The 18,660-nt window shown below is 38.2% G+C and overlaps 1 protein-coding gene across 1 annotated transcript in view; it reads left to right on the top strand.

Annotated features, from left to right (window-relative positions):
• The window catches only part of LOC148036100 (tRNA (guanine(26)-N(2))-dimethyltransferase 2-like), an 80,140-nt gene extending 76,503 nt beyond the window's left edge, over window positions 1-3,637 (top strand). The window contains exons 10-12 of the mRNA XM_087678082.1: window positions 1,526-1,720; window positions 1,843-1,920; window positions 2,298-3,637. Of these exons, the coding sequence (XP_087534208.1) occupies window positions 1,526-1,720; window positions 1,843-1,920; window positions 2,298-2,507 (483 nt within the window). The 3' untranslated portion in view covers window positions 2,508-3,637. The remainder of the gene's footprint in view (window positions 1-1,525; window positions 1,721-1,842; window positions 1,921-2,297) is intronic.
• The last annotated feature ends 15,023 nt before the right edge of the window (window positions 3,638-18,660 follow it).

The following is an 18,660-nucleotide window of genomic DNA, read 5'->3' as shown; positions in this document are numbered from 1 at the left end:
TTTATACTCCTGGATGGTGTGTGCTGGTGGTATGGGATGCCAACCCTTGGGATGTGGTGGTGCTTTGGAGTGTTGCTAGCTCCTAGGCTCAGGGGTGAGCCTATTTGGCTATATGGCTGGGAGGTGAGTTTGATATTCGGTCCCTTTTATTTATGGATATGGCTTGTGTCGTGTCTCATGTGCAGATTGGATCCTAGGGGGATGTTTCACTCCCCTCTTTTTCCCCCCTTCTTTTTCCCCAAAAGCTAGACACAAACACACCCAAAATAGAAACCCACCTTTAGCCTATGCAGCTGTGGGTATCTTAATGCAAGTTGCAAGTAAAGTCAAAGTCACTCCTCTAGTCATAGCGTTGGACAAAAGACAATAGGGTTTAGCTTTCCTTAACATCCCTTGGAGGAAGTTCAAAGCCATAGGGCTCCAAGGGCCGTTGTGGCAGTTGGACTCATACATTGTTTGGTCAGATCTCTAGGAGTCACGACTCTGGATTTGTGAGCACAAGGCCTTGAATGAGGTGGAGTCGAATCTAGGAGAGTGGAGCTGGCCTGCCTCATTAGTTTCATAGAAGCCAATGAGCTTCTTTGCATATATGGCATGGATTGGCAGATATATCTTGATACATGATGACACGGATTGGGCACGGCCAAGCAACAATCAAAGCATAGCATGAGGGACCCTTTTAGGGAGACCTTCTAGTAGTTGGCAGCTGAGGAGGGCATCCTACTTCCTATGGCTAGGGGCACATGGGGTTCTGCAACTGGCAGCTGGTTGGTTCAATGTAGGAGGACGAGGTTTGGTAGTGTTGCCCATAATAGTTCCTTGAGTCTCTTAAATCATTGCCTATGGTATGAGCCTGCACAGGTCGTGTGTAGAGGAAGTTGTAGGTCACTTCGTTGAGTAGAGCCCATTCTTGGGCGTATCTCATGGGGGACTTTCTGGTGGTAGTCTGTCAGGGACTACTTATGAGATGTAGATGCCAACTCATGGCGGCATTTTTCTATTGCATTTTTGGCTGGCTGAACCTTAGCAGTCAACCAGGACTTCAGAAGCCCCTTTACTTAAGAGGTTTGCTTTTGCAGTGCCCCAATATCCTGACAGGTCGCATTCATTGTGTTTGATCTTCCAAGCCATTGGTTTTGAAATAGATCCAACATGGCTCTTGCTTGAGGGTCAAAATGTGGTACATGCTTTGTTTGGGCCCATGGCAGCAAGAGGGAAATAAGAACTTAATCATGGTTATCGTTTGGCTAGTCACAAAAACTGGGGTTATTTCAGTAAATTCTTCTAAAGTTAACTTGAAAGCATCTGCCACAATCAACTAGTTTTCTACTTACTAGTCAGTGTTAGGATGAGTTGTCATACAAGGACCATGTGGACTTTCTCTTGGTGCTAAATCCCGGCAGTTAGGCTATGGCTTCGTTTTGTTGGTGGTGTTCTTTTTTGGAGAGGGGGAAATGGACAAGGATCTTTTAGAAAAGGTGGACTAGTGTGAGGATCTAAACCCCTTAAGTGGAATAAATTGCAGGAACTTCTGGATGTACCTCTATTCATAAGCCCACATGGTGTGTCTGCTACATTAAAATGTGTTTGCCCTTCAACAGATATGTTCGCTTCAGCACTTATGAATGCTGGCTATAGAACTTCCTGCTGCCATGCAAGCCCTCTGGCCTTGAAGACAGATGCCCCCATGAATGTTATTTGGGACTTCATGAGATGCTGGGTAGTTATTTCTCATCTCCGTGCTTAAGCCACGTTTTGAGTTTCTGCAAACCTAAGAGTAGTGTTGATTGTTTGTTTAAAATGTCTTATGTACTGTTTTATTTTCATGGACTCAAACTTCAGGTTAAGTTACATCCAGTAAAAGGTCAACCAGAAGGGACACCTGCGAACGCCATACTGAGCAAGGAGCCTGTATTAGAGGTGATTCCAGTTGTGAACTAGAGCTTCAGTCTGCATCTTTCCATTGTTATTCATCTTATAGTTAGTATCTTGTTCTTTACATGGAATCTTTGTTGGCTGTATCGCATGCATGCGTTTCACCTATATTTATGTATGAACCCAGTGATCAATGCATGCACCTATGTTTATGTATGTACTTGCAAAGAACAGGGGAAAGCTAAAAATGGAAATGGTCTGCATGCAAGAAAGCTTCAAGATTATATATCTATATATATATAGAGAGAGATTTTTGATATTTTGGAACATCTTCAAAACAGACTGTAATTCTATGGATTAGGGAATGGTCACCAGTCTAAAAGATAACGCCTCTACCTGAGATGTGTGTTGAAAAAATGCAGGCTAATTTCTCTAAAGCACCTCAAGTGCGGAGCAAGGCCAAGGCCAAGGGGGTGGTACGGTTTCTACCAAACCCTGAGGAAAACTGGGGACCAAAGGCTCGTGCAGGTCGGAAAGGAAATCCGCACAAGAATGCTCCCAACAACAATGTAGGGAAGAGGGGTCCTGATGAACTTGTCACAGACTCAAAACGCCAAAAGACAGAGGAATGAGCTTGCCCACAGAAGTCTGAACTTCCCCCTTATTGTTCGTTGCAGCTTGCTGCTGGAGGCTTTTTCTGTATTTACTACATTGTTCATTATGCGTGGGGTTGAAGGGCCATTGTCTTCATTAGGGACGTCTAGTCTGTGATTTCAAACAGCTGGATGAGTGTACAGAAATTTTGAGGGAGACATGCCTATATGAGTAAACTGTTGTAGCTCACTGCAGGCATTCTGAAGGTTTCCATGTGAAGTTCAGACTAATTTCAAACAGCATTCGCAGGTTTGACAAGAGAACTGAGGCATTGACATTTTGGTGAAATGGAGAGTTGTTTATTCGCTAAAAATAGAAGGCTCTGTTTTACAACATTTCATTCTAGCGTTGTAAAATGTAGTGAATAAGCCCAATTTTTTAGTGAATTTCTGCCATGAGGCAGCTTGAGGATCTCAAACAATCTATCACCCATCCATGTGTAGATGGAGGTTTAGTTCTACGTCAACATTGGACAATTTTCCATGACAAATGCATGTACATGCACATGTGCACGCATGCACATTGGTAGAGGGAAAATGAGTGCATGAGCATGCACACGTGTAAGTAGTAGAGGGACAATAAGCCCCCAAAAATACATTGGATTGTTTCTTGAGGTGCCATACAACATACACAACACAATCCTCCCAAAGCATGATTAGCAAAGGAATTGCCCACCAGCAAGACACCAATCAAATAGCACCATGGAGAAGTGTCGAGACAGGAAGCTTGCTTTTGCAAAAATAGGAAGATGCTTTTGCCACCATTTCCTTATGACACAAAGTATCGACATGCTCCCAAGTGGTGGAGAGGGGACATGAAGTTACATTGATTTAGCACCAATGCAAAAAGAGGCAAAGGTCTACAAAGAGGAGCAAATCGCTCTAAACTCCAATTTGATAGCTTGAAATGTTGATTCAAAGGAAAAAATTGGTTCGAATGGTGGGAGATTCTTACTTCTATGCCAAACCAGCCAATAGTGAATCACTAGATCATATGTAGTAGATGTAGCCTCAAATGACAACATATTATGAATGTGGTCAACCTCATGATCTAGTTAATTTTTGTGTAATAATGTAAGCTCTATATGGTTCTCAAAGAGCCATTACTTTATCAAATCCTCTACTTCAATGAATACTTTTATTTGATAAAGAGTTAGCTTGCAATGCTTGTTGACAGGTCTATTTGAAGTGCATAAACGGACAATTGGATATCCTCTCAAAGTGAGCCAATTCTACTTTCCAACATTGAGAGATTGTCCAATTTTGAAATGTTGTTATTGACCAATGATTGTACAATGTTGCTAGCATAATGAATGAGGGTTGCTTCTATCAAACAAAATGCTCCAACAATATAGCTTTTTTTGTAAAGGGATGACAACGAACATTGGGAACATTGTTGGGCCACTATGAATCTTTGGAAAACCAACTTTGTCAATAGTAACCAGCCCAATGTTTTTTGTTTCGTGGTTTTCCAAAGGAAATTCATATCCATAGACATGAATCTCTCAATATCTACTTTTTGTCACATAATAATTCGGAGAAATGACTAAATGCACACAACTATTATAACTTGAATGATTTTGAGATGCACATGAAGAGGCCAAGTAAACAATTCTCAATTATTAAGAGTGCACAAGAGCATGTGAGCATTATCCTTCATAAGAATTTCTTTTGGACTAGATGTTTGGTTTTTCCATATTTTTTGTCGTGTTAGCCCAAAGTGTTTATAACAATGCTCATACAAGAGAGCTTCTACAAAGCAAGTCATGGTGTCAAACATACTTTATAATAGGCTTATTATATGTGCCTTGTCGTAGGTATGCATGCTTATTTATTTAGCCTTGTAGTTTTCGAAAAGCTTTTTAAGTTTTATTTTAGTTTTTGTATCTTGGCAACAATCTCCATTGAAATCTTTGAATGGGCCATTTTTGTGTAAATTACTTTTGTTATTGTTTGAAAGAATGGGTTTGCAATATGGCTTGCTTTTGTGTATGTGCGCGCGTGCGTGTCTGCGTGTGCCATGTTGTAAGAGTATCTTAGTGGTGCTTAGATCGGATGTCGTAAGTGCGCGTAGTGAGCGTCAGAAGATTTCCAAGAACAAAAGAACTTTATTTTTTGCACACAAATCAATGTAGAAGACTTGCACGACATGAACAAGAGACTAATTGGGTGTAATCTCCTCCCATGTCTTGTGTGAGCGCTCCACAAAGCATGTATTTTTATGTATTAATTATCGTCAAGCTCAAATAATAGCTCAAATTACAAAATAGTACGCTTTAGCTTTTGAGTTTGCTTTTGTACCAAATAGAAATAAAGCTAATGGGCGTCCAAGAAGTCGGGCGTATCCAAATATAATGTCCAAATAAAAATATCTAAATCGTGCTTGCGCATACAAAAATAATAAATAAATATCAAACGCATTGATAAATAGGTGCGACAAAATATAGGTGCCATGCCAAAGGTATACACTCATCAAAATATTAACAATAATTGGAATACACGCTATCCTCCAATGCTTTCCACCGCCACTGTTGCTATCTCTACACATCAACTGAAACATTCACAATTGTTAGTAAAATAATATAATTAAACGACAAAAGTGAATACCTAGCAGTCTTCAGCTAAATAAATCAATTGGTTAGAAATCAATCCTAACCTTAATTTATCACGGGTGCGTACTCTAAACTCATAAACATTTATTAATTTAAATATATATTTTACGGAATCATCTGCTATGGAATCACCCATGTACACACTAAATTAACAAAACGTCCGAAAAGGAAAGGTGTCCTCATGAACTTTTCGCACAAAGAATCCACTTTGTGTATGAGTCCCGATAATAAAAGTTTACGGAATCTACCGTAAAACCTCACGGAATCCACCGTGTAATATGCCTCTTGGCATCATACCCCTGGGGTGGGATAGCAATTGTCCTCAATTACTATTAGCTCAATGTGGAGCTAACAGAGTGGGAAAAGCATTTAAGTCTCTAGCGTGCATCCATTGGGCGTCTTCAACAGGATGGTTTTTAAACTTGACCAAATATCTAGAATATCTACGGCCAGTTTTAGTGGTCATAAAGTCAGTATCTATAATAGCTTCAGGCTCAAGGATTTCAGTCTCTTCATCTAACAAAGATGGGTTTTCATAGACAGGGTGTACATGTAATTGGTCTCTAAAGGGTCATAATAAACTAATGTAAAAGGTGGTGTGAATTTTTCAATGCGGTGGTAGTTTTAGTTTAAATGCATTGTCATTGATTTTGTGTATAATCTTGAATGGTCCATTGAATCTAGGTGCTAATTTCACAACTGGGTGTTTATCTACACTTTGTAATTTACGTTTCTCTATTCGTAACCAAATATAATCATCAATTTTAAAATTCATGGCCTGTCTTTTTTTATTTGCTTGCTTTGTATATGATTGCTGGTCTTTAACAATCATATCTTTAACTTCATCAAAGATAGTAGCGTGCATGTTAGCAATATCATCAGCAGTCTGAATTTTGTTTGATAGTGATGCAACAGGTGTAGGCAATCTATAACCATAAATCACTTCAAACGGTGCTTTCTTTGTAGCTGTGTGTGGTGTATTATTATATGCAAACTGAAGTAAATATAGATGTGTATCCCATGTGTACGGTTTAGAAATAGTGTAAGCACGTAAAAGATCTAAAATAGTACTGTTAGTAGCTTTCGTTTGTTCATTTGTTTCAGGATGAAAAGTCAATCTTTGTTCCTAAGTTAGCAAACAAAGTAATCTAAAAATTATTACAAAATCTAGAATCACGATAAAAAATAATAACTTTTGGTAAACCATGATTAGTAAACACAATTTTCAAGAATAATTGAGCTGCTTGAGATGCAGTTAGAGTTTTCTTGTATGGAATGAAATATGCTTCTTTGCTAAACCTGTCTACAACAGTCCAAATCATATCATGGTTAGCTTTAGTGTTAGGTAAACCAGTAATAAAATCCATAGAAATTTGTTCCCATGGTCTTGATGGAATAGATAAAGGCATAAGTAATCCATACTGTTTACCATGATGTCTCTTAACTCTTTGACAAACCAAACATTTAGAAACAAATTTAGATACATCAGTGTCCATATGTGGCCAATAAAAATCTTCAGTCAATGTACGTAAAGTAGATATAATACCTCTATGACCTTGATATGGAGGATAATGAATCTCATTCAAAACAAAAGATCTAAATGGAACTGTAACACATAATCTCTTTTCATAAAACATGAATCCATCATTGTAAGATAGTGAATCAATAGGAATCCAGTTATTTCCAACTAATTTATTCCAATCAGCATGAAAAGTAATGTCTTGATGATAAATATCTTTCATAGGAGTTAGAGAATCAAATGATATAACAAAGATATTATGAATGGTCGGTCTTCTACTTAATGCATCGGCCACTATATTTTTTTTACCTGGTTAATATTGGATAAAGGGAATGAAAACTCTGAATAAATGATGTCCATTTGATATGTTGGTCAGATATTTGAGGTTGACTAAGTAAATGTCTAATACTTTGTTGATCAGTCTTAATCATAAACTCAGAACCCATTAAGTAATGTTTCCATTGTCTTAAAGCTTGTACAATAGCTAACAATTCTTTATCATATGTGAAATATTTAAGTTCGGAGGGTTTCAGTTTACAATTAGAATATGCTATGGGATGATTATCTTGCATAAGTACGGCTCCTATTCCAGATCCGCTAGCATCAGTAACTACTAAAAAGAATGGTCTATTAAAATCAGGTAGTTGTAATACAGGAGCATGGGTTAATGCATGTTTCAATAAATCAAAAGATTTCTGTTGATTATCAGACCAATGATAAACAATACATTTCTTTAAAAGTTTAGTCAAAGGCAAAGCAAGTAATGAAAAATTTCGCACAAATTTATTGTAAAAACTAGCAAGACCTAGAAAAGAACGTAACTCATGCACATTTTTAGGTATTGGCCAGTTCAATATTGCTTCTATCTTCTTAGGGTCAACTTTAATACCTTCTGATGACACAATATGACCTAGATATTCAATTTTTGTTTGAAAGAACTCACTCTTTTCCGGATTAGGATACAATTGATTATCTTTCAACAACTTGAAAACCAAAGACAGATGTTCATAATGCTCTTTCTCATTTTTACTGAATATCAAGATATCATCAAAGAATACTATAACACAATGCTGATATTTCAAAAATATGCGATTCATCATTCTACTAAATGTAGCAGGTGCGTTGGTTAATCCAAAAGGCATCACTAAAAATTCATAATGACCAAATTGTGTTCTAAATGCAGTCTTGAATATGTCAGATTTAGCTAATCTCACCTGATGATAACAAGATTTAAGATCTATTTTACTAAATATAGCAGAACCTTGTAGTTTAACCATAAGATCGTCGACCCTAGGAATTGGATATCTATTCTTTACAGTTATCTTGTTTAGGGCACGATAATCAATGCACATACGATAAGTATTATTATTCTTCTTTACCAACAAACAGGTGCACCAAATGGAGAACTACTAGGTCTAATCAATTCTCTATTTAATAATTTCTCAACTTGATTTTGAATTTCTTTTTGCTCTATCTGGTTATGCCTATTGGTGCTTTACAAGGTAGTTGTGTACCAGGAATTAAATCTATTTTGTGGTCTTCAGGACGTGAACAAGGTAGTCCAGGTGGTAGATCTTCAGCAAAACAATCTTTAAATTGTGTAAGGAATTCTTTATGCCTAGGGTGCATATGTTTTTCTTTAGCTTGCAGTTCATTCACCCAAATTAGATAAAATTTACTACTTTTATGTAATGCACGTTTAGCTTGAGTATGAGTAAGCAGTGGAAAAGAATTAGATGCGTGCATACCATACAATGTAATGTGTTTTCCTTGAAAATGAATATTAATTGAATGCATGGAATAATCTATGTCAGGATTATGCTGATGACGCCAAGGCATACCTAAAATAATATCACTGGACTGTAATGATACAACTAGAAAATTCCTTCTTTCAGTGTATTCACCAATTTGAATTTCTAAATCATGCACCTCTTGTGTTCCATTATACCTTGTGCCTAAGAATGCTGCTTTAATGCAATAATGCGTAGGAACAGTTTGCAATTTCAAATTTTTTTACTAACTTTGCAGAAATAAAATAATGTGTGCTACCATCATCATGCAAAATAATCTTTTCTTTACCATGCACTAAACATTTCATTGTCAACAAAGAATGTAGAGTTGGCATACTTGGCAAAGTATCCGAAGTAGTATCAATGTCGTCATCATCTTCCGTAAAGTCAGACATTTCCTCACGTTCTTCATCTTCCATTGCTCCAAGATAATTGATATGGACAGGTGGTTTCTTCGATTGACAATTGGCTACTAGATGTCTAGGTTGATGGCATTTGTAACAAACTATTGGTTTGGCTTTAGATACATTGTTGGCAATGGCAGGAAGTCTAAGAATATTGGGATTTGGCTATGAGGATGGCTTAGGGTTTTGATTGGTATTTGATGGCAAAGCAGGTGGTGTTGAGAAACACGGATCTAGAGCTAGTTGGCTATGGTGGATGCAAGTCAAACACACGATACATTATCAGAGTGAGAGATTGTAACTCAAATGAATTAGGTTCCAAGATAGATTAGCTTGGACTCATAAAGACAGTTTTGAGTGACTCAAACTGATAGTGTCATTACATTATGAATGAGTGTCAAGTACATGGTTATATAGCTTTTTTGGATAGTATCACTTTCCTCTCTGTGCTTATGGGATTCTAGATATCTCTTTCTAGAGCTTTTGGAGCATAAAACTTTTGTCATCTCTCTTATACACAGCCTCTTCTAGGCATACATCATTTGATTTCTCAACACCCCCTCTCAAATGATGAATCTCTACCCTTGCTGGCTTTTGCCCCCCCCCCCCCCCCCCCCCCCCCTGCATACAAAGATGGACCAAGAGACTAGCTATAGCAGCCTAGTCAAGTTAAGGCTTGAGACTTTACATTTTTGGTAGGGTTTTTACAACATTCACTATGTGAAATAAAGATCTACTAAGGGAACCATGATCCACTAAGGGAGAGTCTTTGTTGTCTTGTCAGCAGAGCAGCAGCGGAAAATTCTTTATCTTCTTCTTACTTCCTTGGCAAACTTTGGAGATATCCTTGTTCTTCTTGGTGACGTTCATCTTCAAGGTTTTCTTGGCTTTTTGTCTTCATGCTCTTTATTTTTGTTGACATCCTTTTTGTTGGCATGTGGTACTTCTCTTTTAATCTTCTTGACACGATCTTTGTGCTTCATAGATACGTTGATAAGATCTAGCATGATATATGCATGGTGCAAGCAAATCATTTTTGATGCGGAAAGGTCTTACCGTGAGTATACTCAGGCAGTATCTAATCCTATACAAGTGCTTTAGATATTGAAGAAATGGCACAAAATGCTAGTGTCTAAAGAAACTTGATGGAGTAGAAAATTGGTATTAAAACTAAGATCACTGTGAATAGCTTAGAGTGTGGGAGAGTTGGTTTGAAACAAGAGACACCAAATTCCTCTGCCTTTGAAAGAAGACCCAGCTTTTCAATGGATGACAATGAAAAACTTGCCTTTTCAGCAGCAGAGAGAAGGCCGGCTTTCTCAGCCTTTCTTAACAATCTTAGTTGCTCCACCCTTGACAATAATTTCACAGCAGCGATTCATCATCTGAGAAGACCAGACAACTAGCTGCCTTATAGTGCGCAGGCCAAACCCTCAGCAATCTTCCAGTTGCAACCTCCCAGATGTATAACCTTCCAGATACACCGACCCCCACAATATACGATCCATCACTTGTACATGCAAGGGGTCCAATTGATTCAACTAGATAGTTTTTGAACTCAAGCTGTGCCTTATTCCAGACCCAAAGAAAGATGGCACCGCCTCCAATAGCTGATGAACCAGGCTTAGGGACGTGATGCAGCAAGGAACTGTCTGCCAATGCAAGCAAGTCCATTGCGTGGAGAGGCGCATGATTTCAGGTGTGCGATCTCTGTGCTAGAGGCAAGGTCCTAGACAGTGACGCTTGCGTCGAGTGGGAATGAAACAACAAGGGCTTCGCCAAAAGAAGCCAGTTTTCCCCCATCCACCAACGGCCGCGAGGCTGCTGTATTTCTCTCTCTTCTCTATTCACTCTAGCCTTGCTGCTGTCAGGTTGTCGAGCTTCTCTTGCCTTGTCAGGGCCTCTGCCATAGCCCGAGACCTTGCCTCTTGAACTGGGGTAGAGACCTGGCAATCCGAATTCCTTCAATATAAACTCTAAACTGATCTTCTTGAGTAGCAGCACTTTCTTCCTTGAGCTCCTTTGGTAGCATCTCCTTCCTTAAGCTTCTTCTCCTCGTACACACAATGGATGTTGGATGGTTTGAAAGATTGGGATTGGAATGAGCTTGTAAAAGGAGAAGAATGAAGGAGGGAAAATCCTAGAGCATGCACAGAAGAAGAGATTCCACCTACTAGCTTCCTAGCTCAGCCATGGCTCTGATACCATGTTGAGAAACACGGATCTAGAGCTAGTTGGCTATGGTGGATGCAAGTCAAACACACGATACATTATCAGAGTGAGAGATTGTAACTCAAATGAATTAGGTTACAAGATAGATTAGCTTGGACTCATAAAGACAGTTTTGAGTAACTCAAACTGATAGTGTCATTACATTATGAATGATGTCAAGTACATGGTTATATAGCTTTTTTTGGATAGTACCACTTTTCTCTCTGTGCTTATGGGATTCTAGATATCTCTTTCTAGAGCTTTTGGAGCATACAACTTTTGTCATCTCTCTTATACACAGCCTCTTCTAGGCATACATCATTTGATTTCTCAACAGGTGGTGGTCGTGTCCAAGACTTATGGAATGAAGATGGAAGAAAACTTCTTTGATTGAATCTTCTAAAATTTGAATTGAATTGCTTGGAATCATAGTTATCATTTGCTTGAAATTGTTGTGGACGCTTGTCTCTCCCTTGAATCTTGTCTTCAGTGTCATGAGCCAAGGATATTGCATCTTCAAGGGTTGTAGGCTTGAACATATTTACTTCAGCATAGTAATGTCCAAGTAGACCGGACATAAACTTGCGTTTGTGAGTTGCTTTAGGTACATCTTCGAGCATGCGTAGTTGCAGTAGGGCATTCCAAAAACGTTCAGTGTATTAGAAAATAGGTTCACGTTCTCTTTGCTGTAGAAGATCCCATTGCTTTATGGCTTTTTCATGGAATTGAGGAGGAAGGAAATCCTGTAAAAACTTCTTTTGGAAACTCTCCCAGGTAGTGAGACAATCAATGCTCTTGCGAACCACAGTCCACCATAGAGATGCTCGATCGACTAAATGATTAGTGACACATTTAATTTTATATTTCTCAGCATATGTCTCTTCATGAAAGTAATAATCAAACTGACTGATAAATGCAAGTACGGTCTTTCCATCTCGAGTTCCATTGAAAGTACGAAATTTGAAGTTTCTTTTACTTATCTTTGTTTCTTTGCAGATGGATTGAGCTTCCAATATCGCATTGATGGTACATCGAATAAGATCTTCGGGTTGCGGTCCATCTTTGTCGGTGGTAGATCGTTGCAAATTGGCCAATTGAACTTGCAAATCTTGTCGGGCTCTTCGTTCTTCATCAAGCTGCATCATAATCAAATCCAATTTTTGTTTCATTGTTGGTTCGGGTAAATCACCTTCAGCCAATAAATCGTCCATATTTCGTTCCGTCATCCTGTAATTCAAAACACCTCACACTCTCGAAATCTGATTAGCGCGATGAGCGTAGCTCAAAGCCGGGTATACAAGGCTGATAAATTTTTTGTTTGGCTTTTACGATCTTTATCTTTTGCGGTTGCGATGTCCCTAGTCTTCGTAGAAACTGCGTATGAAATGCATATGACCTTCTGCGTTTACTGAAATTGGTTCAGCAAGTCTGCAAATAGGAACAGGGCCTTCCAGAGAGTAATTCCGTGATTCTGTGCTTCTGCGCGTGAACAGTCTTTATGGGAATAGTTGACGTAAGTTTGTTTTGACTTCTATGGACTTGTAGGACTTGCAGAAGTAATAGGACTTGCAGAACTTAGTAGAGTTTGGAAAATTAGGAGGCTTAGTAGCTTTAATAACTAAAGGTTAACGAATTATTTGTTCGAGGACGTCAGTATACTGGCGACAAAATCGGCGCCGTTCAGAACCCACTCTTGCCGCCTGTCGACGAATTTTATATTTGAAGCTTCTTAAAGCTTAATACTAAGCTTTCTAAGCTTTGACTTAAAGCTTTAAAGCTTTTGAATATGGAAGAAAGCTTACTGTTGACTATTTGAAAAAAACGTATTGAAAAGGAGATGTAGAAGTGGTCCTCCGCCTCCTCAGGCCGGTCCTTCGCGATCAGAGGATGTAGATAGAGGTTCTTGACCGCTAGGAATTCATCCGTATCGACCGTTCGCGATGAAACTCACTGTAGAGCTCGATCGTTCCAGGAGCTCCGCCTTTGCGCAAGATGGTAAGCGGTTGGAAGCTCTCAATCTCAGCTTCGCTCTGATACCACTGGTGCTCAGACCGGATGTGGTAAGCGCGTGTAGTGACCTTCAGAAGGTCTCCAAGAACAAAAGAACTCTACTTTTTGCACATAAATCAATGTAGAAGACTTGCACGACATGAACAAGAGACCAATTGGGTGCAATCTCCCCCCCGTGCCTTGTGTGAGTACTCTGCAAAGCATGTATTTTTATGTATTAATCATCTTCAAGCTCAAATAATAGCCCAAATTACAAAATAGCACGCTTTAGCTTTTGAGTTTGCTTTTGTGCCAAATAGAAATAAAGCTAATGGACCCCTAAGAAGTCAGGCGTACCCAAATATAATGTCCAAATATAAATATCTAAATCGTGTGCCCATGTGCATACAAAAATAATAAATAAATATCAAACGCCTTGATAAATATGCACGACAAAATATAGGCGCTATGCCTAAGGTATGTGCCCATCAAAACATTGACGATAACTGGAATACACGCTATCCTCCAATGCTTTCCACCGCCACTACTGCAATCTCAACACATCAACTGAAGCATTCACAATCGTTAGTAAAATAATACAATTAAACTGACAAAAGTGAATACCTAGCAGTCTTCAGCTAGATAAATAAATTGGTTAGAAATCAATCCTAACCTTAATTTATCACGAGTGCGCACTCTAAACTCATAAATGTTTATTAATTTAAATATGTATTTTGCGAAATCACCCGCTATGGAATCACCCATGTACACACTAAATTAACAAAACGCCCGAAAAGGATAGGCGTCCCCATCAACTTCTCGCACAAAGAATCAACTTTGTGTATGAGCCTCGATAATAAAAGTTTACGGAATCCACCGTAAAACCTCACAGAATCTACCGTGGCACAGAATTCACCGTGTAATATGCCTCCTGGCATCACTTAGCTAGGAACAATGTGAGCTTAGATGATTCCAACGATAAAATTGTGTAAGACATGTGCTTCAAATGCTATAGGGCATTGTTCTTTTGAAAAAGGTTCGACTGTGAAAGTATCTTACTTGATGTCGACATCTTTTGGAATATTTACCTTAATAAATATATTGGTGGTTCTAGGACTAGGACTTACTTTCTTAGTGTAATGAGAGAATTGTATTGTTTTTAGGTGATTGAAATGACCAAATACTATTGTGACAAGCAAGGTAAAAATTAAGGGACCCTAATGATTTAATTCTTGTAAATAGGTGGTTGAATGTTTAATTGATGGCCAAAAGACAATCAAAAAATGGGCCAAAATCTCTTGAAAAAACCAATATTTTTAATTTTATGTACTAATTTTGAAGCTTGTAGCCGAAAAAATTTGCCTTCATCAATAACATAACCTTCTAGAAATAGTAATTGGTTTAAAATTTTCCTTTAATTTTTTTTTGAGTACTAGAGTGGAGATTATTCGGGAGATTAGAACTTTGAATTGAATGTAGAGATTACAAAATGTTTTGGTGATATATAGTAAAAAGGCCATGACTAACCAAATATAGTCCATCTTGGATGATCTTTGAATGATTCTCTCAAAATGATACTCTTTTTCTTTGAGAAACTTGTATGGGTTGATAATCAAGCTCTAGTGTAAGTTCAACACCTTATGGTTAGTGAGCAAGTCTAGAGCATATGTTTAAATATTTGTCATCAAAATTGTTAGACAATGCAACACTCACTCTTTATAAGGAGTGTAAAGAAATGCAAAGAAAATGATATATGAAAAGTAAGGAGAATTAAGAAACAAAATGAGAATAATACTATCAAACGAATTTTAAAATAAAATTGTTAAATTGATTTGACCTTTGTCTTAACTACTGTATCCTTGTAAAGACAATTAGAATGGATCTAGCAGACCATGTGTCTTAAACAAATGAAATGTAGGTTTAATAGAGATGAGAATTAAGATATTTTGCAAAAGAGAGTGCATAGGGACCAAAGTTTCTCAAAGCTTTCCTAAGGAGATTGTAGTTTTTATTTTTGTATTTATGGTTAGGAAGTGAGTAGTAATTGATTTGAATAGCACAATCATGAAAACATTGTCTTGTAGTCTCATCTCCTTGACCACCCTCACAACCCAATTATCCATTTGTCCAAAGAATGTTATGGTTGGCCAAACCTAAGCAAGATGTTCAACTATGGCATATGCTTTGCAAATGGCTTTAGACATTACCTACTTCTTCTACCTCCTCTTGCGCTAATGTTAGATGGGTTCTTTGTCCATTGATGCTTCATCCAATAGATATTTCTAGAATATAGGGGAGCTAGCTTTGCAACAACTACAATGCACTTGCAATATTTAAACACCTCATGCATGCTTGATATTTGCGTGAGCCATCCTGTCACTTGTTGAGAGTTTTCTAACAGCATTGGGAAGCTTCTCTCTGCTGAGATTTCCCATCATTTATTGCACCTGTAGCTTTAAATTGTTGAGGCAAGATCATGAGCATCACAATAAAGTAGATACTTTGTGATCAAGCCTTGATATTCTAAATTTTCCAACTACGAAATATAAAGTTGTCAAAAGCTACACGACTTTGCAATAATGCTCACGATACTTTTCCCTTCAATTGATAAGAATGAAGGCAAACTCGTAATGCAACTAGTTTTGATGTTCATCAAAATCTACACGAAGTATTGGTTTTATAACTAAAATACTTGTTAGCACAACTTTGCAAATGATGGTGAATACATGGTGATAGCTCCACTTTTGATACTTCTTTTTTCTTGCAGTGTCATTTTTCAACAATTCAAACTCTACATTAGATAACCTCACCTAGATTCACAACTAATTTTGAGATGGTTTCTCTATACAAAACAATAGTTACATCATGTGTCATAATTGTATGTTATGATTAGGATTTGAAGCACTTCTCCTCATGAAATATCATGATACACCTATGGGTTGATTGTTGTGTTTCGTAACTAAAGATAATGACAGGTTGAAATTGTACCCACTGTTTGAATATCAATAGTTTGTATATTCGACTTTCAAATTCTTACATGTGTGGCATGTTTTTATTGACTTCTATATTTAAAACCAATTATTTGGAGCAATTTGATAGACATTAAACAATTTGGACGGATGAAAGAAAACACTACAATGGTACATAATTTATTATGCAAACTATATGGTCCTTAAAAAAAAGGTAGAGCATTGTGAAAAATAATTTTGATGAAGGATTTAATGGCAAGATTTTGAGGTACAAATTCACTAAATTCTACTCAATGTTGCAGGGATTGAACTATTTAGAATATGAAAAGTGTAAGTTATGCCTCCATGGAGGTAAATTCCCTTTTGTAGTAGCACAATGTGCCTTGCATACCCTGAAACTATCTGAAGGTGAGACCTTTAGAATATGAAAAGTGTAAGTTATGCCTCCATGGAGGTAAATTCCCTTTTGTAGTAGCACAATGTGCCTTGCATACCCTGAAACTATCTGAAGGTGAGACCTTAGCTCGCTTCTAGTCGAATATATTCTCTTTTGCATTGGAATAAGTTCAAGACTATCATCAATGCAAAGGCCATGTTAACATGAGAGCACATAACTTATCTTACTATTATAAGAATGGATATCCCATTTATCTATTTATAAATACATGCATCATTTTCCTAATAAAGACAATACTGAACTTTGCTAATGAACATCCCATCAGCACTCATGATTGTAGAGTTTCTCAAGCCAATACAACTCCTATACAACATACAACTATGTGATGTAGTGGGACTTGGGGGATGTTAAATTATCCAAGAATCAAGTTGAGGGCACTAGTTATCGAGCCCAATTGCTTGTTGTTGCTAGCGATACAAAGCAAAAATACATGAATCATGTCCAATTATTGCTAATGATCATAAAATTCAATACAAGTTCCTCATCTCATACCAAGGATACATAGAATCATGGGCTGATATGAATCGTCCCAAAGAATGAACAAAGGATACGAGTAATGGATGGGAGAGAGAAGTAGAGAGTGGTGATGTGCAAGACAAGGCTAACTAGAGCATGAGAGATGGAGGTAGTGCTATTTAGGGCTGAAAAGCTAGGGTTTTGTGCCACCACCTGCAAGGGGCGGACAAGGGACATAGTGCTCGTAGGTTGGCAAGAAGCGTCGATGGAGGGAGCGCACTGCTGCGTCGGAGGCTTCCAACGCGGACACCGCCGCGTCTCTCAAGCAAGGCGACATGGGAGCTAACAAGAAGCAGCAGCAGCAGCAGTTGCCCGTCTTATCAGCTGATATCCGATCATCATCATCGATAATATCATCATCCTGGCCCTGCAGGCGCCCGCCGGCTTGAGGTTGCAGCAGGAGCGCCTTCTTGGTGCTGCGGAGGCGACGGGACAGGCGGATGAGCTTGCCCAGGATCGCCACGCTCAGCTGTCCCGTAAGCACGTCGCTGCCGGAGGAGGAAGGCGGCGAGGGCGGCCCCTCACCCATAATACTATGGCCCTCCTCCTCCCAACGCAGTATTCGCATCATCGTCAATCTGTGTGGTCCGATCCCCCCTGCATGCATGCTCACCCCATCTACCTCCTCCAAACAAACAGCATCCGCAAGTAAAGCTCCCCGTCTAGCTTTTTCGTTTTATATTTATAGCGTTTGCGGATGCATGCATGCATTTAATTAGCGGCGTTCTCTCTGCCTTCTAAAACCCCAATTTTTATTAGTTCCAAAGGGGGATACATTCATCATGCAAGGACATTGCGGGCTTTGAAATGATAACTCCATCACACTTAATTCCTCCTTGCATGTATCTGTGATGACTTGTGGGCCCATTCTACATCTATATACCTAAAGGTAGATGATGATACACATCATGAGGAATTTACAGGCAAGCATGCCCTGCTAGTTTGGTGGAGAAAAGCTACACAAGAGTGCGACTTACGGCTCCTAAGAGGACCCACTTGTGTGGAACTGTATGCCTTTGAGTAGCCCCGTTCACAAATGTAGTTCATAGCAAAGTGATAATAGGATACAAGGCATCATCCTCCCATGTTGAGCTCGGCATTTTGTTTCATGATGATTCAAATTTGTGTATAGATACCAACTTATGGCATATGATTTTAGTGATGTTTTTTTGGAAGCCATAGTTTTCCTTTTCTTAGAAGACCTCAATGAAGTCCAATGATTTGGTATATAGATGGAGTGTATTACTATTGTGTATCATATTAGCATAAAAATAAATATATACTCATCAAAATAATACAATTTTATGATCGAATATAGTCTTACATCTTAATTTGTATGCTTGAAAAAACCACAAAATGTCTTTGACAACCATATTGAAGTAGAATGAAACATCTCTTTTAAAACTATGCAATAGATGAAGAATACTCACAAGTTTTTGGAGCTAATCAAATTTGGTTAAACGGATGCTGTACATCTTGAGATGCTGCAATGATGAAGAACAACTTATAAAACATAAAATGAAAAACCAAAAAGTTGCTTGATCAAAGTCTAACATCTGGTGGTTTTTACGTTTCTCCTTTTGTTTAAAATGTTTTGCTTAAGACTAAATATAATAGTCATAAAAGAGAATACATAAACATGCTATACAAGCAACATGCCAAAGA

Source organism: Lygodium microphyllum, chromosome 5 (genome assembly GCF_053477565.2).
Source record: "Lygodium microphyllum isolate KBCC chromosome 5, Lygodium_microphyllum_v1.1.10, whole genome shotgun sequence".
In the NCBI taxonomy this organism is placed as follows: domain Eukaryota; kingdom Viridiplantae; phylum Streptophyta; class Polypodiopsida; order Schizaeales; family Lygodiaceae; genus Lygodium; species Lygodium microphyllum.
The sequence above is the reverse complement of the archived record's forward strand: the minus strand, read 5'-3'. Positions and strand labels throughout refer to the sequence as shown.